We start from the raw sequence: 21,369 nt of genomic DNA, 5'->3' as shown, positions 1-21,369 counted from the left end.
TTTAACATTGGTGTTCCCTCTTAGCATCCAGTACTCAATAGGCAATAATAAAGTATCATTTTGTGAATGAATGAGTGAATGAAGGTGCAGGAACATGATGAGGTCAACAACATTAAAGGATTCTTTCAAAGCTTTGTGTTAACTTTTTATTTGTGCTGGTTGCCATCATTTTAGAACTAGGAATGCTGGCAAGAAAGTAAAAATAGTCTTATTTTCATTTTTTAAAAATAACTATTATTAAGAACTTTTAAAACAATGATAAAGGAGTTAAAATATTTATTGGCTACAGATTTCTTTTTTAAAAGGAGAAATATACTAGTAAATGTTAACTAAATTGTAATAATTGAACAAAACAAAAATACAAGGTAGGATAGTGGTCTTGACCCTGCATCTTATAGCTTCCTTTGGAATCCTTCTGAAGTAGTGGTCTCTGTAGATATATTTTTATTAGAGGAGACAAGACAAGACAAAACAGCATTGCAACTTAGTGAATTCCAACTTTTTAAAAAAGATCCTCTCAGTTTATTGGACATATTACACCGAAACCTGAAATGCACTCTTTGGTGTTTAAGAACCTTAGCAAAGAAGATTAGCAGGAGGGGGGTGCAATTAAATTTACAGCGGGATTACAGATACCATATCTAGTACAACAGTTTGGTTAAGGAAGTAACACAGAGGTCATATCAACAAGAAAAGAAGTAACGCTAAATGCTAGATTTCTCTGAAAGAAACAGAACAGAATCCCATACTCTGGAATCCTTTCTTATCTCATATCTACTCGTGTTTGGGTTCTCAGAAGCCAGAAAGGAGGAATCAGGATGGCCGAGTCGCACCCTGGTGCAGACACAGTCAGCCAAGCCGTGAAATGGAAGAAGCATCCGTGGAGTCAGGTTCCTGATTAGCGCAACAGTTTGATCTCGGATCCTATGCTAGCGTACCCACGACTGCGCAAACGCGAACTGGCTACATCTGTGGGATTTAGAGACACGACCGCTTAGGGTTCAAATCAACGCAGCCAACCATTCGAGCCACTCCAGTGGAGAAAAGGCTTGTGCTGCAGGAACAACCAAGACGGTTTTCCGACTAGCAGCAAGCTGTACCTTTTCACACAAAGGTAAACATGTCTCCAAGAAAGAAAAGGGCTACATGACACAGACACCAATTATCAATCCCCTTCAATACTTTCGCCTTGTTATAGAGCATGGCAGATCCCTGGGCCTGACCGTTTCGCTGCTGGCGAAGCTGTTTGTAACTGGGGGTTCCTCTTCTGTGTTAGTATCCTATTTTGAATGAACAATGCTCTCAGATGAGACGAAAAGATGAGTGTGGATCCCACCATTAGTTTCCGATCCCCTTTAACCCTTTTGAAACAGCGTGAAAGTCGTACCTCACTAGCTGTTTTTATTTAGTCCACAGAAAAATTAGTCTATCTTCTCGATCAAAGCAAATTAGGCAGATCATGTTTGATTAGGGTGTAACAGTAAAATTTCCATACTTTCTCTTACAGCCCGTTTCTCTCCAAAATTGGGCCTGTGTCAAATACGTAGGTATTTCCCACGGCCAGACCAGACTCCGTTTCCAACAGGGTCTGTGGCTTGGACAATGGTTCTTACAGAGACACTGAAGTCCTTTGGTTCAGTCACTGTGTTAAGAAAGAACTAGCAACCCCTTAGCTAGCATTTGATGAAACATCTAGATTTACATATTTCCTTAATTGCATTTTTGAATGTGAGTGAGATTTATCTGACTGAAGTTAAATGCTTCCTTTATTCCCCTACCCAAGGCAAAATTCAACTCCATGCTCTCTAAAAGAAGTGAGATGGGGGTGTATGGAATCTTATTCAGTTCCCACCTGAACAAATTTTAGGGATTCCGCAAAGTGGGACAAGGGAGTTACATTATCAAGGACAGGAAAGATGTATCTTTAAAGCAGAATGGCTAGTTTCTAAGGCTTGCTTGCCCCTTAAAAAAAAAAAAGCTATGTTGATTTAAAAAAAAATGAATGCTATTCCTTGTTGATGAATTCTCCAATAAGTTGCTAAGAAGCTTCAAAGTTATCGTCCATAATAATTTCTTCCCCACCTTTCTGCTATGTGACTGCAAAGACGGGAAAGTTAGTTTAATTTTCATTATTTATTTACTATAAATTAACAGTAAATCTTGCACTTAGCTCCATTTAAACCTCCCTCTGCAGCTGCCCATTTGAAAAATAAAATGGTTGCCTTCTTTCACTTCAGTGGGCACAATACAAAACATCCATTGAGCTTTCCCTTTATTGCAGCTGCAAATGCCCAGCCGACTTTTAACAAACCAACCAAGCGGAATCACAATGCAGCTGCAACATTTTATGGTATTTCTGTTGGTTCTCTTTGGAGACTGAAGGTGTTAATTAGGAATCAAAGAACACAACCCTGCCAGCCTTCTTTCACAAGCCGTACCCTGGTCACTGCCGTTTTCAGAAGAAAAAATAAATCTAATAAAGGGATAAAAATGTTGTTTGTCACACCAGTAGAGTGTACTTAAGACTCTTTGATCAAAAGCTTTTCATGTAGTCTTGTCAGATGGTCTGGAAATATTGTATTTTTTTCCTTTTCTCCTTCATTCAGTGTTCTCTGAATTCAATTTAAGGCTGCCTGGAATCTAAAAAGTATGAACAGTCATGAGGGAATTCTTTAGAGACAGTATCTGGTTTCATAGAGTACATAGATTTGCTTCTTAGGAAAAAAAATACATTCAGCATTCCATCATGTCATAGCTTCATGCTATGCACCTCCTATTAGCATATTTATGGTAATCTAACCATACTTTTTCCTGCTTAAAAATATATATACACCTGTCAGTGTTATTTTATAGATATAATTCCCTCTCAGATTTTAAGGTCCATTTTAACATGCACAGAACTGAGTATTTTCCCAAGCTTAAAAAATTCATATACAAACTATAATATTATTTACAAAATAGTTTGTCATTTCTTATGTAATTTTTTTGATGCATCATGAACAGCATGCTGTCACACATAGCGGCGTGACGCCATTATCTTGACTCTTCAGGTCAAAGTTAAAAGCTTAAAGTGAGTTTATGAAGTTAGCACTTCTGGGAATCAGTCAAGCCTGCTAGCTTTCTCAGCAAGAGCTTTTAGCTCCTAGATGCACAAATCATCCCCAAATCCATTAATCCCGCCAGAGAGGAGCAGAAAGCAAGTCAGCTTGTTGATTTAATGTTAATGAAATGAAGGGGCTCCCGAGGCCACCTATGGGGGGGCCTCGAAACTGTAAAACAAATAAAGTCATTTTAAGTAGTGTTCATTGTGGGAGAGGAGCCCCTGCTTCTGGCTGAGCTGGAGGAACAGGAGGCCTGTGAGTGTGCAGAAACCTCGGTTTTCTGTAATCGGCTACACCTGCCCCACAAACGCCAGGGCTGACAGACTCCTGGAACCTTCAGAGAGCAAAAGTGGGGATCTAGTCTGAGCTAGAGGTTCTGAGGTCGGCTAGTGGAGCCGTGGTTCGTTTTTCTTTTAAACTCTGGCCCTTGTTTTTAGAAAATAAATACTGTCTTTTTGGTTTTGTGTATCGAGATTCCCAAGGAAAATGCCTTTTAAAAGATATACTGACTGGTTTGCTTTCTTTTTTTTATGTTCAATATTTTAAGTTTATTATTTGATATAAACCTTTTATTTTTCTTTTTTGTTAACTTTTTTTAAATTCCAATCCCATTTCCCTCTCTCTTCTTTCTTCCCGCTCCCTCCACTCCCCTGTCCTCCCATCTGTTCCTTGGAGAGGGTAAGGCCTCCCTAGGAAGTTTACCAAGTCTGTCCCATCATCTCTATAAGGCAGGACCAAGGCAGCTCTCCACCCCACACTCCTGTGTCTAGGCTGGGCACGTTATCTTTCCATATAGAATAGGCTCCACTAAGTCAGTTTGTGCATTAGTATTAGGTCTTGGACCCAATGCCAGTGGCCTCATATATTGTCCCAGTCACACCATTGTCACCTATATTAAGGGAGTCTAGTTTGGTCTTATAAGTTCCCCACATGTCAGACCTGACTCAGTGATATCGGGTCAGCTGATTCTGTAGGTTTCCCCATGAAGTTTGTTTTCTAAATTGAGTACCCAGAACCTCATTGGGCTGAAACAAACTCACAGAGTAACTTGGGTGAACTGTGCACACTTGGTTATTTTTGATTTTTGTTTTCTTCTGTTTATGAAGCCTTTCTGGTTTCAGAACCAAGATGGACTTGAACTTGGAATCCTTCGTCTTTAGCTCCACCGCACCAAGTGCTAAGATTACAGATGTGAGTAACCACACCCAGGCTAGACCAGAGATTTTAAACTTGGCTGACAAGTTGAATTTGTCTTGGGAGCTAAAAGACATTTTGCTATGTCACTCCTTCTCCTTGCCTTCCCCAAGATTATGATTTAGTTATTGTGTGGTCTGAGCTTAGAGATCACCATATTAGTTTCTAGAGCTAAGAAGCTAAGACCCACAGACCAGGGTATTTAATATACCCTGCTCTCCACATTTGTTTGTAGTTTCAATGCACCATGGTGTTATTTGCCAGCACCTTGGAGCATGCTGGTTGCTTTAGCATCCTGTACACAGAACAATTTCATTTATTTTTTTTTATTTTTTGGTTTTTCAAGACAGGGTTTCTCTGTGGCTTTGGAGGCTGTCCTGGAACTCGCTCTGTAGACCAGGCTGGCCTCGAACTCACAGAGATCCGCCTGCCTCTGCCTCCCGAGTGCTGGGATTAAAGGCATGCGCCACCAACGCCCGGCCAATTTCATTTATTTTGAGATTTTTTTCTCTTCCTAAATGAACATTTCTCTGATTTTTTGTTCCATGTGTTTGAGCATTAGATTCAGTTGAATCTCTCTTTGTGTCTCTGTCTGTCTGTCACACACACACACACACACACAAACACAGAGAGAGAGAGACAGAGAGACAGAGAAAGAGACAGGGAGAGAGAGAGACAGGGAGAGAGAGACAGAGAGAGAGACAGAGAGAGAGACAGAGAGAGAGAGAGAGACAGAGAGAGAGACAGAGAGAGAGAGAAAGAGACTGGTTTTGACTGGTGCCTAGGGATCCCAAGAAGGACTGGCTCTCCCCCTTGAGTGAAGCAGCCCCATGGAAGAGGAGTTGCTTGGGTTTAAGTTCTGCAGCCAGTTCAGTCTCCAGTGTCATTTGTCATTCTTCCTGTCTTGAACTTCACCATACCTTGGAATTCTGTTCACTCTTTAGGTCTGTCACCACTTTCTCTGGCTATCACTTTCTTCTTACCCGCCCTCTTCACCTGGAAATTGTCTTTGGTCTGGTAGCCAGTCTTCCAAGCCTTCACTTGAAATCGGTTGGGTTCTGCTATCTTCTGCTTTTTGCTTTGGTGACTATTTAAGCCACTTTTTAAAAAAAGCTAGGGTGACAGAATCCCCTTCTCTAGTTGGTGCTTCTGGAGCAATAGAGGTGTGACTGAATGTTCTCTCGTTTAACTTTGAAATTATAAAAATAAATGAGCCTCCTGCTATACAACTTACTTCTTCAGATATGTGGGAATTAAGAATTGTCTTTTTATATGTGGGAAGATATACAATTGCCCTTCTTCATTTTAGATCTGCTGCCTGGATGATGCTGGCCTACAGAGGCTCATGCCTGTGCACCCATGAATCAAGATTCATGGGACTTGGCTCAATATAGGTTAATCTAATTTTATTCGGGGAGAAGTCACTTACACAAGAAAAGCAGATGGTTGCCGCAAGGCCCCACTCCCAGTATCCACACAGGCTGCCCTCGGTGACCCTACCAGAAGCAAGAGAGTGCCCACCTGTGCTCTGACCTCAGACCTAAACCCACTCTCTGTCATGTCCTCACCTGTGACCACGCCCAAGTGGGCGTGGCCAGCGCTACAGGTGCATGCGGGTTGGATATCTCACTACAATTCCCCTTTTAGTCTAAAGAAAAATATGTAGACTTGATATAAAACTATATACAAAGATAGCAAGTATCAAGTATGCTCTAGGAGAAGGAAATGTAAGAACTCACACATAAGACCTATTGCCAGTGAAGCAACAAGAGCAAATGGTAAGAACTCATGCCTTCTGCAGAGGACTCTAGGATTCTGCTGGGAAGGCATTCATTACATCACATGTAGGAGAATCTGCAATACTTAGGACCATCATCCACTCTCTGAGGTAAAACGCTCACTGACCTGTCAATTATCCTGGAGACTTTTGCAACATCTCTAGAGCTACCTGCAAAAATAAAACACCATTCAAAACTAGAGGCTTTATCTGATCCAAAGGATAAGAGATTAACTGTTTTTTGTTTGTTTGTTTGTTTCTAACGGATGCTGGCGATATCCAAAACATTTGAAGTTGTCCCCTTTTTGTTTCTTTCCCCTGCACTTCTTTACCTGCTGGGGACTCTGCTCTTCTCTCCCTTTTAACACTGTAAGTTTCTATTTTATGAAAGTTGCATTTGCATAGAAAAGTTTCAGGTCAAGTTAGGTAACTGTTTTAGGGAGTAGGAAGAAGAGGCAAAGGCCTCCCTATCCTTGGAGAGTGGGCAGGAGTGGGTTGGGGGGTTGGGGGACATGGGAGGATGGGAGGGTGAGGGAATGGGGGGCTGATATGTAAAATAAGATTGGTTCTAAAGTAAAAAAAAAGAGAGAAAAAAAGAAGAGGCAGCGTGGTATGATCGCTGTCATATCAGCAACAAAAACAATAGCATCTAGCATCTCAATCAGTGATTCTCAGCCTTCCTAACGCTGCAACCCCTTAATACAGCTCCTCATGCTGTGGTGATCCCAGCCATAAAATTCTTTCATTACTACTTCATAACTATAATCTTGCTACCGTTGTGAACCATAATGTAAATATCTGACATGTGACCCCTGGGGGTGGGGGCAGGTCACAATCCACAGATTGAGAAACCATTGGTCTAAAGGCAGCTTCAGTGTGAGGTGTGAACTATTTTGCCAATCTTCGAAGTGAGGCCGTAAGGCAGATATTATTTTGCTCAGTTTTCAGGTGAAAGGTTGAGATACAAAGTCACTTGCGGAAGTTGCTTAACCTAGGCCTGTGATCATGCTCAAGAGACTGTCTTGGACGATATATGAGGTCACTGTCAGTGGGTCCAAGACCTAACACTAATACACAAACTGACTTATTGGAACCCTTTCTAGATGGAGAGATAGCTTGCTCAGCCTAGACACAGGGGCATAGGGGTGGAAAGGTGCCTCGGTCCTGCCCCAACTAGAAGATGGGACAGACTTAGACTTCCTAGGGGAGGCCTTACCCTCTCCATGGAGCAGATGGGAGGAAGGGTAGATGGGGGATGCAGGGGGAGAGGAGGGAGGGGCAACTGGGATTGGAATGCAAAAAATAAATTAATAAAAATCTTTTAAAATATATATTCACATCTGGTAAAAAGAAATTGTCTTACCTCTGGGTGGGAACAATAATAATTACTTTACTGTTATTGGAAAGTCAAGCGAGAAGCTAGGAATATGTGTATGAACACCTTCTCAGTGTCTTTTCCTCTCTGTTTTGGTAGTTTACCAACAAGGCAGTTGACAAAGTTTTGAGGAAAGAACCTCTTTGCCAGTCCAGCCTAAGGTTGCATCAGACATTATATCAAAAGTCCATTCTCTGTTATACATTTATTTTGTGGCCAGAAAAAAAAAGGCATCTTATATCTAAGTATGGACAAAGCGTAAGTCTTGTATAGAGTTTAGGTCAGTGGTTCTCAGCCCACAGGTTGAGACCCCTTGGGGGTTAAATGACCCTTTCACAGGAGTCCTCTAAGACTATCAGAAAACACAGATATTAACATTATGATTCCTCACAGTAGCAAAATTACAGTTCCAAAGTAGCAATAAAAATAATTTTATGGTTGGGGGTCACCACACGTGAGGAACTGTATTCAAGGGTGGCAGCGTCAGGATGAACTACTGGTGTAGGGGAACAGGACCTGGCCTCCGGAAAGAAAACAGTGCTGTCTCTACCTTTGTGTAACTAAGTCATGTCCTCTCTTGGAGTAACCCAGAAACAGACACACGTGAGCAAGGGAGTGTTTTTCAAATGTAGTGTCTACTACTATGCAGGTATGATGAGGCTACCAAGGCAGGGGACATCTGCTACAGGAAAGACAGTATCTAATAGCTTCCAAGGCTACACATGGCCAGGCAGACAACATAAAGGTTGGTAAAAGGCAGAGGGAACAGCAAAAAATGATGGGTCCATGAGATCATTGATTGTGGTTCCCACTGAGAAGGCAAAGTGAAATGGCTCAGGATGGATGGGGAAAATGTCAGTGAGTGAGAAGACTGGAAAGGCCTGCAATGTCAGCACTCAAGGAGAAAGAGAACGGATGACAGGAAGCATCTGGTCAAGTTATGGTCACAAATGGGAATCACAACAAACCCATTTAACTATTGTGAACTGAAAATTTGGAGAGACATGATCTTCGGACAAAATCTGAGTGATTTTTCGTGGCTTGTTTTGTTTTCCTCTATACGATTTCTAACAACATCATGTAGGGATATTTTATAACTGCGATAAGAGGATGTTAAAATTCAGGCACATGCTTTGACACAAACACATCATAGGATGTAAGCAACACGACACTTGGCATCATCTAGGAAACTAACAGTTCGATCTCATTTGAAAATTGAAGCAAAGAGACCAAGAAAGGGAACACTGGCGTGAGGTTTCCAGGATACCTGGGTTCTGGGTCCATTTCTGCCAGCTGTATACTTTGAGGGACACAATTTACTTCTTCTGAACACAGATTTTGTTACTTGTGAAATGACACTGTTGGACTCTCTGGATCTCTATATCCTTCCTATTCTAAATTCCAGGGGTCAACATGGCTTGTGTCTCACTGAAATGTTCTACAACCATTACAGTGATTTTAATTCAGTCTACTTGGGTAGAGAGGGTGACCTTCTACCATAATGATCATATTATGGTACTCTATGGTTTGACCAAAGCTTTGCTAGCCTGGTGATTTGTGGATAAAAATTTTTTCAGTACTTTACAATGTTTCTATTTATTTATTTGGGGGAGGGGCTGTGCAGTACACCCATGGAGAGTCAATTCCCTCCTTCCACCATATGAGGCCTAGGGATGAAACTCAGGTAGTCAGGCTTCATGGCAAATGAACCATCTTGCTACCCATCTCCCCTTTTTAGTTCTTTATAGAATTTTTCATAAGTGTAGTTGGCTGTTACTTTGAGTTCTGCATTGGTTTTCTTAATAATTAACACAACTCTACCAATGCGAGCTGCTCCGTCCCAATATTTTTGTCCTGGGATATTTCCACAGCTAAGGCAAACGGCTTCAAATTACTACATCATCATTATTTGGGGCCAGACCATCTCCACCTAGCCCTTCTCACAGTGGGAAGACCCTGGGGAAATGGATGTTTTGCTAGAAGGCCAGCAGCTGTAAGGGGAAGTGGGATACTTGCTGTTAGTTAATCGTACTGCTAAACGTTTTAAGTTCTCCAAGTGAGATATGCTTACATCCTAGGAGAATCGGGCTTAACTGGGATTTCCTTTTGCTATCTGAGCTTGAAGACTGAAAAAAGAACTTGAACTTGTCCCTGTGTTCTGTTGTACAGCGTCCCAGAGAATAACAGCTGCTGGGCACAGGGGCTGTGGAAGATGTGAGATCACTCCAGGGAGGGTGATAGACGTAGTGTTGCCAGGGTAGAATCAAAGACCCTAAGTTTGGTGCACTTGGAGTTGATATTTTAATCCTAAGGAGTTTTCTTTCTGCACTTAGCATCTGAAGGCCAGAGGTGGGGGACAGATGTCACAGATAAGGAGGATGCAGCCTACTCATGCTCCTCTGTCACCAATCATACTAAGTAAGGGCTGGGGAAGGATAAAGGGATGCGTCACCCAAGGACAGTTGTCTGATGGAACCCATTCACGGAATCTCTCAGTTCTGTCAGCTTTCAGCCCATTTCCTTAGCTGGCCTTCTCTCCTCTCTTATCAACTTTTACTTAGTTTATTCTATGGGGCAGTTGACAGCATAACAAATGTAGAAGAGGCCTATTGCTGACTGCAGGCATGCTGTTTAAGTACCCCTTGTGACAGAAAATATAAAGAGAAAATGAAGATTTCTTGTCTCAGACTTTACTAGATGACTTCAGGTTTATTGTGAAAATTTAATCAGACACTGTGAAGTAGATGTTTACTGTGATGTCTATACATAAACGATGACTAAATAGTGTGGTTCTTTCCACAGAAACTTTTATTTTGGCTTTCATAATCAAATGTTCTTTACTATCCATGTATACAGAAATAGGACAGTTACTTTTGTGTCTGTAGAATTAAAGATCGATTGATTATATAACAGAATTCCATCAAGCGCCTCATAAGAAAATTTATTACCTAAAAATTTCAAGCACCATGTGGTGTTTTGTGTGTTGAACCAATAAACTCATTAAAATAACATCTAGTAAACCCAAACACAACACAATGAAAGTTCTAACACAGCCCACATTAACCAACCAACTTTAAAATAATATCTTTGTTATGTTCTAAGGTTAAAAATTCAGCAAATTCTTTATATTTTTTCCACTTGAGATCATGAGTGGTTTTCTACTTTCCTGAGAAATACACTTTTGTGGCTTTTTCATCAAAGCAAACAGACATCCCTGTCCTATTTAACTAAGGTTTTTTTGGGGGGGGGAGACAAATGTATGTACAGTTTTTTTTTAATGTAAAAATTGCTATGAGTCTCTGTTCAATGTAGACTTTAGAAAGATGTGTTCATAATGTTGGTCACCACAAGAGTTGTGTGTGTGTGTGTTGGGAGGGATGGAGGGAAGGATGGAAAGGGGGGAGAGGAAACAAAGGAATTTGGCTGCAAAATTGAGTAATAGTTTGCAATACTTGGCTTCCAGTTGTGAAAGATGAGCAACAGTGGGGGAAAGGCTGGGCTAACAAGGACCCACTTGAGGGAAGCTTAATCTGGGCTGGCAGGCTGACTGGGAGGTCAGCTCGGAGCACGCCTTCTCAGCTGGAGTTAGGCTCCCTTTGCCAAGACAACCGTCTCCTGCCTTTCAGCTTCTGAACTAAACTGCAGGTCCCTTCAAACAGGCAGCACTCCTGGCTCTCCTCTAAAAGGGTTGTCCCTCCACTGCCATGCCCTGTCAACAGTCGTATGTATCATTTCCGCCAAGCAAGTAGCACAAAGGGAGGTGCTTCTTACTGGTATGTGAGGGGGTGTGTGGTGTGCACATGAGATCACTTTCCTTCCTTGTGGTGACAGTCCTTGTCTACTGATGGAGCAAAAGTCCTTCTGCAGGCAAACAGATATGCATAAACAAGAAGTGAAATACTTGAAAATTAGTAATTGTTACATAATTTCAAATAATGTTTAATGTTAAATTAATTACAAATTTAGGTCACGAGAGTAGCATTCTAAGGATCCTAGAGACTGTGTGCCCCAATGTCTCCTACATTTTCCAGAAACACAAGCACTTATTTAGTGGGGGGGACTTTAATACTGAATATAATTCATAGCGAAATTTCCACTCATGGGTTTTTCGTGTTGTTATAGCCACAAATCACTAATATATGTCAGGTTTGCAACAGCAAATGAGTTGGAAGCCTTAGGAAGTTAAACACAAACTTCAGGCCAGGCTCTTTGTCTTAAGGAGAAGACTGTCTCTAATGTGATGGGATTCTAGCTAGTTGGCAAGTCCACACCACACTGATCTTTGTGTTTAACTGTGTGATTACCCTTTTGCCATGTATGTTAGAGAAACAGCTCTCTATTCTGAATCATACGAAGCCATCATGGCACTTCTTTGACACCCATTCATCTTATTTATTTTGAGGGTAAAAGATTTGCCTGTTAAGAAGGGATAATGCTCACCTGAGAAATAATTGCAAAGAAGGCAGCTACTTGATTCACGGATTCAGCCACATAAACAAACAAACATCTGAATCTGATTTGCCTGGAAGTTTACTCATCAAGCTGTCAATCCTTACTATAGTCTCCAACTATTGCAGCTTAGGAGACAAGAAAAATTCCTCTCAAGTTGTGAGAAAATGGCCATGTACCTACTAAATTTATAACACTGGCCCAGCGCTCCACAGCCGAACACTCATGTTAGGTGAAATGACAAACTGTATTGGCAGTCCTCAAAGGGACACTTCTGATAATAGACCTTCATTGATTGCCCTCCTGGAAAGTAAAGTGTGCACAGCCATCATGAGTCATAACTAGAAATTAGAAGTTGTCTTTTTTTGTATTGTTGAGAAACTGGCCTCGATCATAATTTCCAAGAAACACAAATCTGTTTTGAACAATGGAAATATCCTAGGAATAAACATGCCTTCATGTGGTGAATAGTACTTATATCATAAAGCTGTTATGGGGTATATAAGTCAGGTATTAGTCACAGTGTGTTAGCATTCAGGACACATTTCAATTATTTTTACTAAATCGACAAAGTTATTTGAATATGTTAATTCTTGTATGTGCTAAAATAAATAATTTGTTGTATCATGTAAACTGTCTCTAATTGTATTTCAGTTGGGACTTGTCAATTGTCACCCATGCTTGTATATTACTCTTTTTATGATCCTTTTGTTTTCTTGCCACTGAGAAGCTAATGCAACTGATTATGTTAAGTTCAAAATTACAAATATTTGTTGAGTATTGATTAAAAGCCAAGCACTGAGGTGAGCCTTGGATGCGAAGTAGAAAACTTTCTTCCATGCAAGAACCTGTAGCCAAATAAGGAGTATATACCAAAGGGGAGAAGTCATGCAATTGCATTCTGGAGTATTCCCCTTAGTCTAAGGGCTATGTTTTCTCAATCATGGATTGGTTCCTTTGTGTATTTCAGAGGGCATCCAGTGTCTTCCATTGAAGGTATATACATTGAGGATAGAATATACAGAGTATGAAGAAATATCCCTGCAGATGAAGCATCTTTTAAACAATCCCTCCACTAACGTTAACCCTGTTGAGAGTCTTTAAGTGTCCTCAGTAGATAATGTTATCCCATTTCAGAAATCAAACAATTCTTGTTCTTTCTTCTACTTTCAAATAAGGCATCCCCACTGGGCTCAACCACTGTAACAGAAAAGTTTAACTGGGAGCGATGGGAGAAAATACATGTTTAAGACAGGACCCACTTCTCACCATATAGCTTATGTAAAACAAAATGAATACTGAATTATTAAAACTTAGCTAGTTTTACATTATAACTTACGGACTCCCTTTTTCCACAGCTACTGAGTTCCATGGGTAAGACTGGGCATCCAGTTAGTGAAATAACTCTAAATAAGATAGTGAATTTAAGCTGATTGCCCCGGGAATGAAAGAGTGGTGTGAGACATGAACTCACAGGCAAATGCGAGTCCCAGTGAAATCCCACTAGGTTCACCAAACAGTGAGAGCATGAGGCCATGGCTTGTTCCTTTCTGCCTGAAATTCACCAGTGCCGCCTTAGTGCTTGCCCGCCACCATCTCCCTGCTACAAAACAAAGTGCTACAAGGAAAACATTGCAGTGACTTCAGTTTTCCAGAAATATCAACTGGAGGAGATATTTACACGGAAACATGCCACTTAGCTTTATTCTAAATTTATGTGAATATTTGAACAAAATAAAATGTAATAAGATTGTTTGAGGTAGAGTTTACTATTGTTTTTCACTTATGTACTATGGCGTGTGCTTTAGGCTAACTGGAAACATTCAAATTTATTGTTAAAATTACTTAGATACTTCAACTTGACAGAATATTAAGTATTTTAAGGTAAATCATAATTAGGCATCAGCTTGAAACTGAATATTCTGTGACATATTTAATTTTGATGGTTTTATAGGTTGCTTACTCAGTGTTATCTTTATGCTTTTTGCAGGTCTATGCTTAGGAAATTTAAAAGGGATCAATTAGTTCAAGTTAAAAACTGAGTTATGAGAAGTCATAGACAAATTTTGTGTTTCTGAACTTCCTTGGTCATATTCAAGGGTTAATGCTGCCATTGGGATTTTATTTCTTCATTCATATCTCCTAACATGATGGTGGCTCCACCTTTAGTAACCCTTTCCTTAGAAGAAAACGCAGGCTGAAGGAAAGAACCCAAAGACCATGTTATTCTATATACACATTCACTGAACTCCACAAACTCTGACATATACATATTAGACACATAAATGGTTGTGAATTTGTGTTATAAAATTGTCTGCATCTTAACTCATCATTTAAAAATTATTTAGACTCATTTAGTCAATTAGCATCAATAGTTGCTCCCATAACAAAATCTCTACTGGACCCCTAACCTCCAATCCTGGGACAGAGAAAACTTCATTACAATGCGGAAAGTTATGACTATTCTACTTCAAACAAAATGTCCATAGCTGCATGTGCCAAAACAAACAGAATACATTTTGCAATTGATCTAAATTGGAAGACATACCTATTAAGCCTTTTGAACCATTTCTTTCTTTTTCTTTCTTTCTTTTTTGGAACCATTTCTAAAGGACAAACATTTTCTTTCGATTAAAAATCTTTGTCTTTGTTTGAGAACCAGAAATCTATTACACAATTTTTTGAGGAAGATTCTAAATTTTTTCTCTTTAATTCTGAAACAGTATCTTAAGTGCTTAGCCATGTAAAAGCCTAGTGCCATACATGACATAGCAGAGATTTTCTGATAAGTTCTTAGTAACACCAGTTTTATTAATTACACATAGAAGCAACCAAACTGTATAAAATATAAATGATCTTTTGACTCACTTTGCTCCTACAGCATACCGTGGGTGACATGTTCACGCTGTTAAACACCAACTAAGAGAAGGCAGAGTTTTCATTTCAAAGTAAAAGAGCTGCTGCAGACTTAGTGAGGAAAAGTAACTAACTGTACTAAGCCGCTTATTGGGCCTTAGTTTTCTACCTGGGTGCCACGCTGACTAGATGCGGGACACAAAAACTAGCACGCGGAGGTTTGCTTTCATGACCCTGTTTAAAAAAAACTGCCCCATTTGATGCTCTAAAATGACTCGGCACAAGGTGAGATGCTAGACCGACTTTGCTTCTGACAGATCACTGATGAGATGAACTAAGCATCATACACAAGACATACACTTATTGTCTGCTTGATGTTTTGATTTGTCCGTGTGCCTTATTTTCTGCAGAGTGACCCTTATGAGTCCATAAGCAAATGGGAATGGGTGAGGGGTGACTAGATTGGTGGAGAAGAGGGAGAGAGAGAAAAGAAACAGAGGAGGAACGTTTTGGTGCCAGTGACGCTCAGTGGTCCAGCTACCGGGGAAGAATGCAGACCTAATGTGACGATACAGGTTGCCCTCAAATTCATGTTCCCTGGGAAAGAGAGATTAGCAAGTGGTGCATAAACTGCTTGTGCCTTGTATAAAGAGGGCTAAGGAAAAATCCTGTAAGGATCTTTAGCCAGCTATCAGATTGTGGCAAGTCTATCTGGCAAGTGTTTACAGCTGGAACTTGCCATCCAATCTGTTTGATGGAAACAAAGCACTTGTTCTTTATTGGGAGATAACATTTTGACTAAATAAATGGTGATACCGTACTGCAAACAGGAAAAGACAGTCTTCTACACCACCTACATGTCACGGCACACTTAATTACTACTGTGCAGCAGGGCAGCGAGATCACGATTTTAAGGCTTCCTTTCAAATGTTTCAAAATCTTAGTTTTCAAAACAAGAAAAATCAAGAAACCACACATTTATGTGCTTGAATACAAATAAATAAAAAATGCCCGTTTATAGTGGTTCTCAACCTGTGGGTTGCGGTCCCCTTAACAAACCTCTGTCTCCAAATGTACTTGCACTACAGTTCCTAACGGTAGCAAAATTACAGTTATGAAGTAGCAATGAAAATAATTGTATGGCTGGGGGCCTCCACAGCATGAGGAACTGTGTTAAAGGGTCGCCAACACTAGGAAGGCTGAGAGCCACTGGATGAGGCCTCCACAGCCAAGGCAGAAATGTTCAGGTAATACTAGGGGGAACCAAAAGAGGGCATCATTTACTCCTGAGTCTCTCCAGAAGACCCTTGAGTTGTCAAACAGAAAACCCAAATCTTCAGTCCAGGGCATAGGGCATGCGGCTGCTGCTGGCATTTTGTACCCAGAAGGAGAAAAAGAGAAATCAGGAAATTACACATTGTGAGGAACAGCCAGGCTCTTCACATTTAGGACAGCTCGTTACATTCAGGTCTCGGGTCTCCAGAAACATGAGCTGAGAGACAGGTCTATCACTTTTTACAGACACTTGTGGAATGTTTCAGAAGACACAGACCGCCCCTTCCCATAGATCAGGGCACAGAATGTCATCAAATAGCACGGGAATACAATGACAATGCTCTTCCTAATAGCATCTTAACTCCCAGAGGTTGTCTATAGTGAGGGACAGAAGGCAGAAAGTAGTAGGTGGCTGTAACTTCTGAGAAGGATGCAATTAAATACATTGGAGGTATATGGGAAATAGCATTAAAAAACGATTTCTAGGTTTTTAGTAACATAAGCCCGACAAAGTTCATTCCTTCAAGGGGGAGAAAAAAAGCAACTGAACACTTCATCAACTTGCTTGCCTATTTTATAAAGGATGCTTGTTTTTCAGTAGGTATATACTTGCAATGTGTATGAGCGGTTGCTCGTTGCACATACCCATAGTCAAATTTCCTAGTCTAGACTCTAAAGAACAAACTCCAAATTAACCTCAGACACGAACTATACTGGAGAACACATTATCCTCGAATCACTGAGAGTAGTGGTTAAACTAGGGAAGCTGCGGGAAGGGAAATGTGCTGAACTCTGTGCTAAGACAGCTGTTTGGAAGGAAATGTAAATTCTGAGAGAAGGATTGTTTCCCAGAGCAGAATTCCATCCCTTAAAAGAATTATCACTACATGTAGTGAGCTCAACTGAAGGGAAACCGGTCGGGGAGGTGGGGGAATTTATGTCTTACCCAGGTAAAGAAAAGTGCTCCTAACAGCTTCATGAAACACGGAGGTAACTGCTATCCACCAAAACGGAAACCTGGGAGGCTGTCTTTTTTCTTGAGACTCAATACTAAAACAGGTTGGACAATATTTTCTGTTGCTCATTGTCTCCAGAAAAGCACTGGGTGCCTAGCAGGGGAACATTGTGCAAGCCTAGTGTTTCTTTCCTCAAAACTACTAACCAGAGGGGAAAAAAAAGAACTCACAAACATTTCAGCCAGGCCCTGCCAAGGTACATCAGAGAAAGCCGAAACTGGGAATACAAGATTTGGGATGGGCTCAGCGAAATGTCTTGATTTAAGAAAATTTAAAGCCCACACTTTTCACCTGGTAGGAGATCGGGTTACCCCATGGTGGCCTCGACCCTGGTCTCTGGGCCCCAAGGAACCGAGCTTCTGATTAGGAGGGGAGAGTTGGGAGGAGTACTTATCTTGGTCCCACAGAGCTGGGCTGCTTCTGAGTCACCTCATCTCCCCCACCACCTGTTACCCTCCTGCCTGGCTGCTCAGAGACCACGTTAAAAAGGGGCTGAAGCCCGGTTTCCATGCTCATGGATTTGGACGCAGTAGCAGGGGCGGAAAGACTAGGAGGACGCTCAGGGGCTGATAGAAAGCCCCAGGTCCCCCCTTTGGATGTCTGCGGCGCCCCTGTTTACCCGCCCGGCTGCCTTCAGCCCACTTCCCTTTGCTGCCGCGGGGGAGGAGATGGTTAAAGATTACAATGTGGCCGCCGGCACTTCAAAGGGCGGTTCGGCCAGCCAAAGGTAAAGATAACGTTCTGGCAGCTCTAATCGGGGTTTGTGGTTGCTACATTTTAATCACTTTGTTTAAAAAAAGAAAAGAAAAGAAAAGAAGAAAGAAGAAAAGAGAAAGGTTACATCACACTCCAGGGCCCCGGGATGCAGAGCAGACCCCCCCGGGGGGGGGATGGAGAAGTTGGGTTTCTCTGGCAGGGAAAGTTTTACAGCCCTGACGCAGAGGTCGCGGCTGTGAGCAGTAGGGCAGCCTGCCCTTGGGTTCCAGGTTCCTGAGCACAAACCCCCACTCTGCACACAAATGCCCACATTAGGAGGGACTGGTCCTGCGACCTGCCAGGTGCTGCACTGGGAAGCTGCTTGCGCACCAGCTCTTGATCCGGGTGCGCTTCAAGCGGCTTCTCCCAGGGTACAAAAAGCCAGGAGAGGCTCTGTCAGAAACACGTGCCTTTCTCTGAGACCGAAACAGGTCTGGTCAGGATGCCCTTGGCAAACTCATCCCGGTCGCTTCAGAACAAGCGTGCGCCCGGGGACCCCAGCCTTGGCTCCCACCAGGCCCTCCTCCCCCTTTAGTCCTCTGCCCCCAGCGCGGCGGGGTACACTTACAGGTAGGACGTGAAGACGCTGAGGTTGGAGGGCAGTTCCGAGAGTCCCAGGTCGGAACAGTCCACCCTGAGCAGCATCCTGCCATCCAGGTCACACTGACAGTGTGACGGGCAGCCCCGCAGCAGCGTGTCCGGCCTCGGCGGGCTGCTGGTGGCTACCAACTGCAGCAGCGCGGGCAAGGACAGGAGCATGCTGCGGACGCGGGAGGTGTCCATGGTGCCCGAGGCTGGGAGCTGCGAGCCGGAAGCCTGTAGAAGGCAGAGCAGGGACTGATGCACACCCAGACGCTCCGGGCCCCTCTCCACAGGCTTTTGCAGCTCACCGGGCGTCTGCAACCCCAGTGGCTTCTGCAGCTCACCGGGCGTCTGCAGCCAGGCGGGCGTCTGCCAGGTGGTAGCTCCGTGGGGACCGCGCCCGCGCGCTGTGACCACGCCGGCCTCGGGAGCCCCCCCTCGCTGCAGTAGCCGCAGTGGCGGTGAGCGTTGCTGCTGCTGCAGGCGGTCTGAGCTGTGTGCAGCAGCATCTCCGCTCGCACGCTCCTTTTTTAAAGCGCTCCAGCCAAATTGCGCGCCCAGTGACGTCAGCGCAGCCCTGCTTTCCAGGCACCCCCCAGCCCGGCCTCGCTTTCCCTCCTCCCTCCCCCCTCCTTCCCCTGAACCCGGCTGCGCCTCGGCTGGCAATGTGAAGTCTTGGCCAGCGCTGGGAGCTCCAAAGGCGCTTAGGGTTCCAGCACTCAGGGTCACGGACCCAGCAGGGGACCCCCACTCACCCACCCACCCTCTACAGTTCTTGGGTACCAGCAACCGAGATGTGAGAGGCGAGGGGGACCTGCTTCAGAACAACACACGCGGACATTTAGGGACCTAAAGATAGATAACGCAGGCTTCCTTCAAGTCCATGTCAGATAACCGAAGGGATGCATGCAGTGCTTTTCAAAAAAGACCAAAATCTAATCAGAAAGATAGTCATCAAGGAACGGGAGCAGGACTCCCCCCGGGGAAGATGGGTGGCCTTTTTGATCCTTCCGTCAAGGCGCTGTCTGGCTCGCTCTTGCTTCAAAATCAAAGCCTTGAAGAAATCGTTAAACAAATAAAACTAGTAAGCTGGCACTCCAGCGTCTTCCCAATTCATCCCGGAATAGGGAGGCCAAAGTGACTTTTTAAAAGGCAGCGGCCTGGGGGAGGGGGGCTGATATTTTCACAGCAGTGCCCTTTAATGGAGTGATGATGAATAGACAGACCCACACTGCTGTTAACTTCGTGGAAGATTCCAGGTTCTTCCCCTCCCCCTTACCCCCTTTCCGTTCTTTCTTTTCTTTTCGTTTTTTTCTGAACTAGACCTCAGTGAGGTAAACGTTGACCTCTTCCACACCTGAGTGAACAGCCGTAGATGCCAAGCCAAGCCTGCCATGTCAACTCTCAACAATGCAGTTTTCATGCTGGACCACGACTTCCTGGGAGCCCTTTTCACTTCCAAGTCCATCTACATTTTCTTCTTAGCCTATCCACTGGGATTTATTTCACAAACTGAATCTCCTAAGCAGAAAGACTTTGTGTGTGTTTGTGGCAACGTTTATCATCGTTTAGTTTTAGAGTGATTCCCAAAGTTGCCTACTCTTTCACGCGATATATACACAATTTGAACCTGTAGTCTGAGCATGAACTTTTCGGGGGGTGGCAGGCACACACAAGAGAGAGAGATAAAAGGAGAAAGAGGGAGAGGGAAAGGGAGAGAGAGAGAGAGAGAGAGAGAGAGAGAGAGAGAGAGAGAGAGAGAGAGAGAGAGAGAAGGCATGTTCTTTCTCACCTTTCTCATTTGTCAAATAAAGCAATTTTGGCCCAGGATTTGGGAAGAACTAATAGTACCAATGAGAACCATGCCATGAGTTAGTTTTGGCTTCTGGAAAATCAATGCATTTCCCTATTTTGTTCTTTTCCTGCACCTTCCTCCCAACTCATAGTATATCCACCACTTCTGTCCTCTGCCCTGTCTCAGGTTGTTTTTTGTTTGTTTGTTTGTCTCTTTTTAGTCATTCCCTCCAAACATGGAGAATGCACACTCATCGACTATCTTCCTTCCATTAAAAAAATTTAGCTCCCGATTGTTTCATGAATGGAACCTGAGACTTATTCTTTCTGAGGACTGTCCACAGATCCTGCAGGGCATCCTGGAGCTAAGTTACCCTTGCTCACGCATCATGCGTCTAAACTGCTAACATATTCTGGAGAGGAATCCCAACAGTGATGTCAGCGTATTTTCCTCAGGGTTATCTTGAATGACCAAATGTCTTGTTTAACCACCTTTTGTAAGGAAAGGGCTATTGATTCATCAACACAGGCATGCAGAAATGGTTGTGCCCACTGTCCACTAAAAAACACCATCACTTTTGATGATTTCAATGCTACCCAAAGGAGCAGAGCGTGATTGTTGTGGAATGAATCAGGTAGAACTGCCTGTGAATCTAGATTCTTCCAGTTTCACTTGCTTTATCACAGACCCAAGTGAGCCAACTCTCAGTTACCTTCCCAGCAAAGGGGTGGAGGTGTTATTTACCTTAGTTGTTATGCATGTTACAGTGTCTGGAACTTGGCCGATACCAAATTTTCAAGCAAGCAGTGATTTTTCTTCTTCTTCTCTGTGTGTGTGTGAAGGGAATGAAAACTTGTTAACAAATGTAGGTGGAGCAGGAAGGTTTCCGATTTGATAAAACAGGGAAGACAGATATGTCAAATGAAGCCAAGGGGAATAAACATTGACTACCTCTTCCTTTTATCTTTCTTTTCTCTTCTTCACCCCTCCCTTTCTCTTCCTCCCTCTCTCCCTTTCCCCCCTTCCTTGCCATTGCATACTCAACATTTATCTTCCTTTGGCAAGACTATTCCATAATTCTCCCATGGGAGCTGCCTCCCAAAGGGTAAGTTGGCCAGCCTTATGGCTCCACCTTCCTGTCCTGGGGGGGGGGGAATGTGATCTCAGGAGAATGACATGGGTCTGTCTGGAGG

The 21,369-nt window shown here is 42.9% G+C and overlaps 1 protein-coding gene across 1 annotated transcript in view; it reads right to left on the bottom strand.

The window, feature by feature from the left end:
* The window catches only part of Lgr5 (leucine rich repeat containing G protein-coupled receptor 5), a 113,867-nt gene extending 94,991 nt beyond the window's left edge, over window positions 1-18,876 (bottom strand). Inside the window, exon 1 of the mRNA XM_005081473.4 lies at window positions 18,368-18,876. Within this exon, the coding sequence (XP_005081530.1) occupies window positions 18,368-18,582 (215 nt within the window). The 5' untranslated portion in view covers window positions 18,583-18,876. The remainder of the gene's footprint in view (window positions 1-18,367) is intronic.
* Between the last annotated feature and the right edge of the window lie 2,493 nt (window positions 18,877-21,369).

This window comes from Mesocricetus auratus, unplaced genomic scaffold (assembly GCF_017639785.1).
Source record: "Mesocricetus auratus isolate SY011 unplaced genomic scaffold, BCM_Maur_2.0 Super-Scaffold_100011, whole genome shotgun sequence".
Classification (NCBI taxonomy): Eukaryota; Metazoa; Chordata; class Mammalia; order Rodentia; family Cricetidae; genus Mesocricetus; species Mesocricetus auratus.
This window is presented reverse-complemented; position numbering and strand designations above follow the sequence as displayed.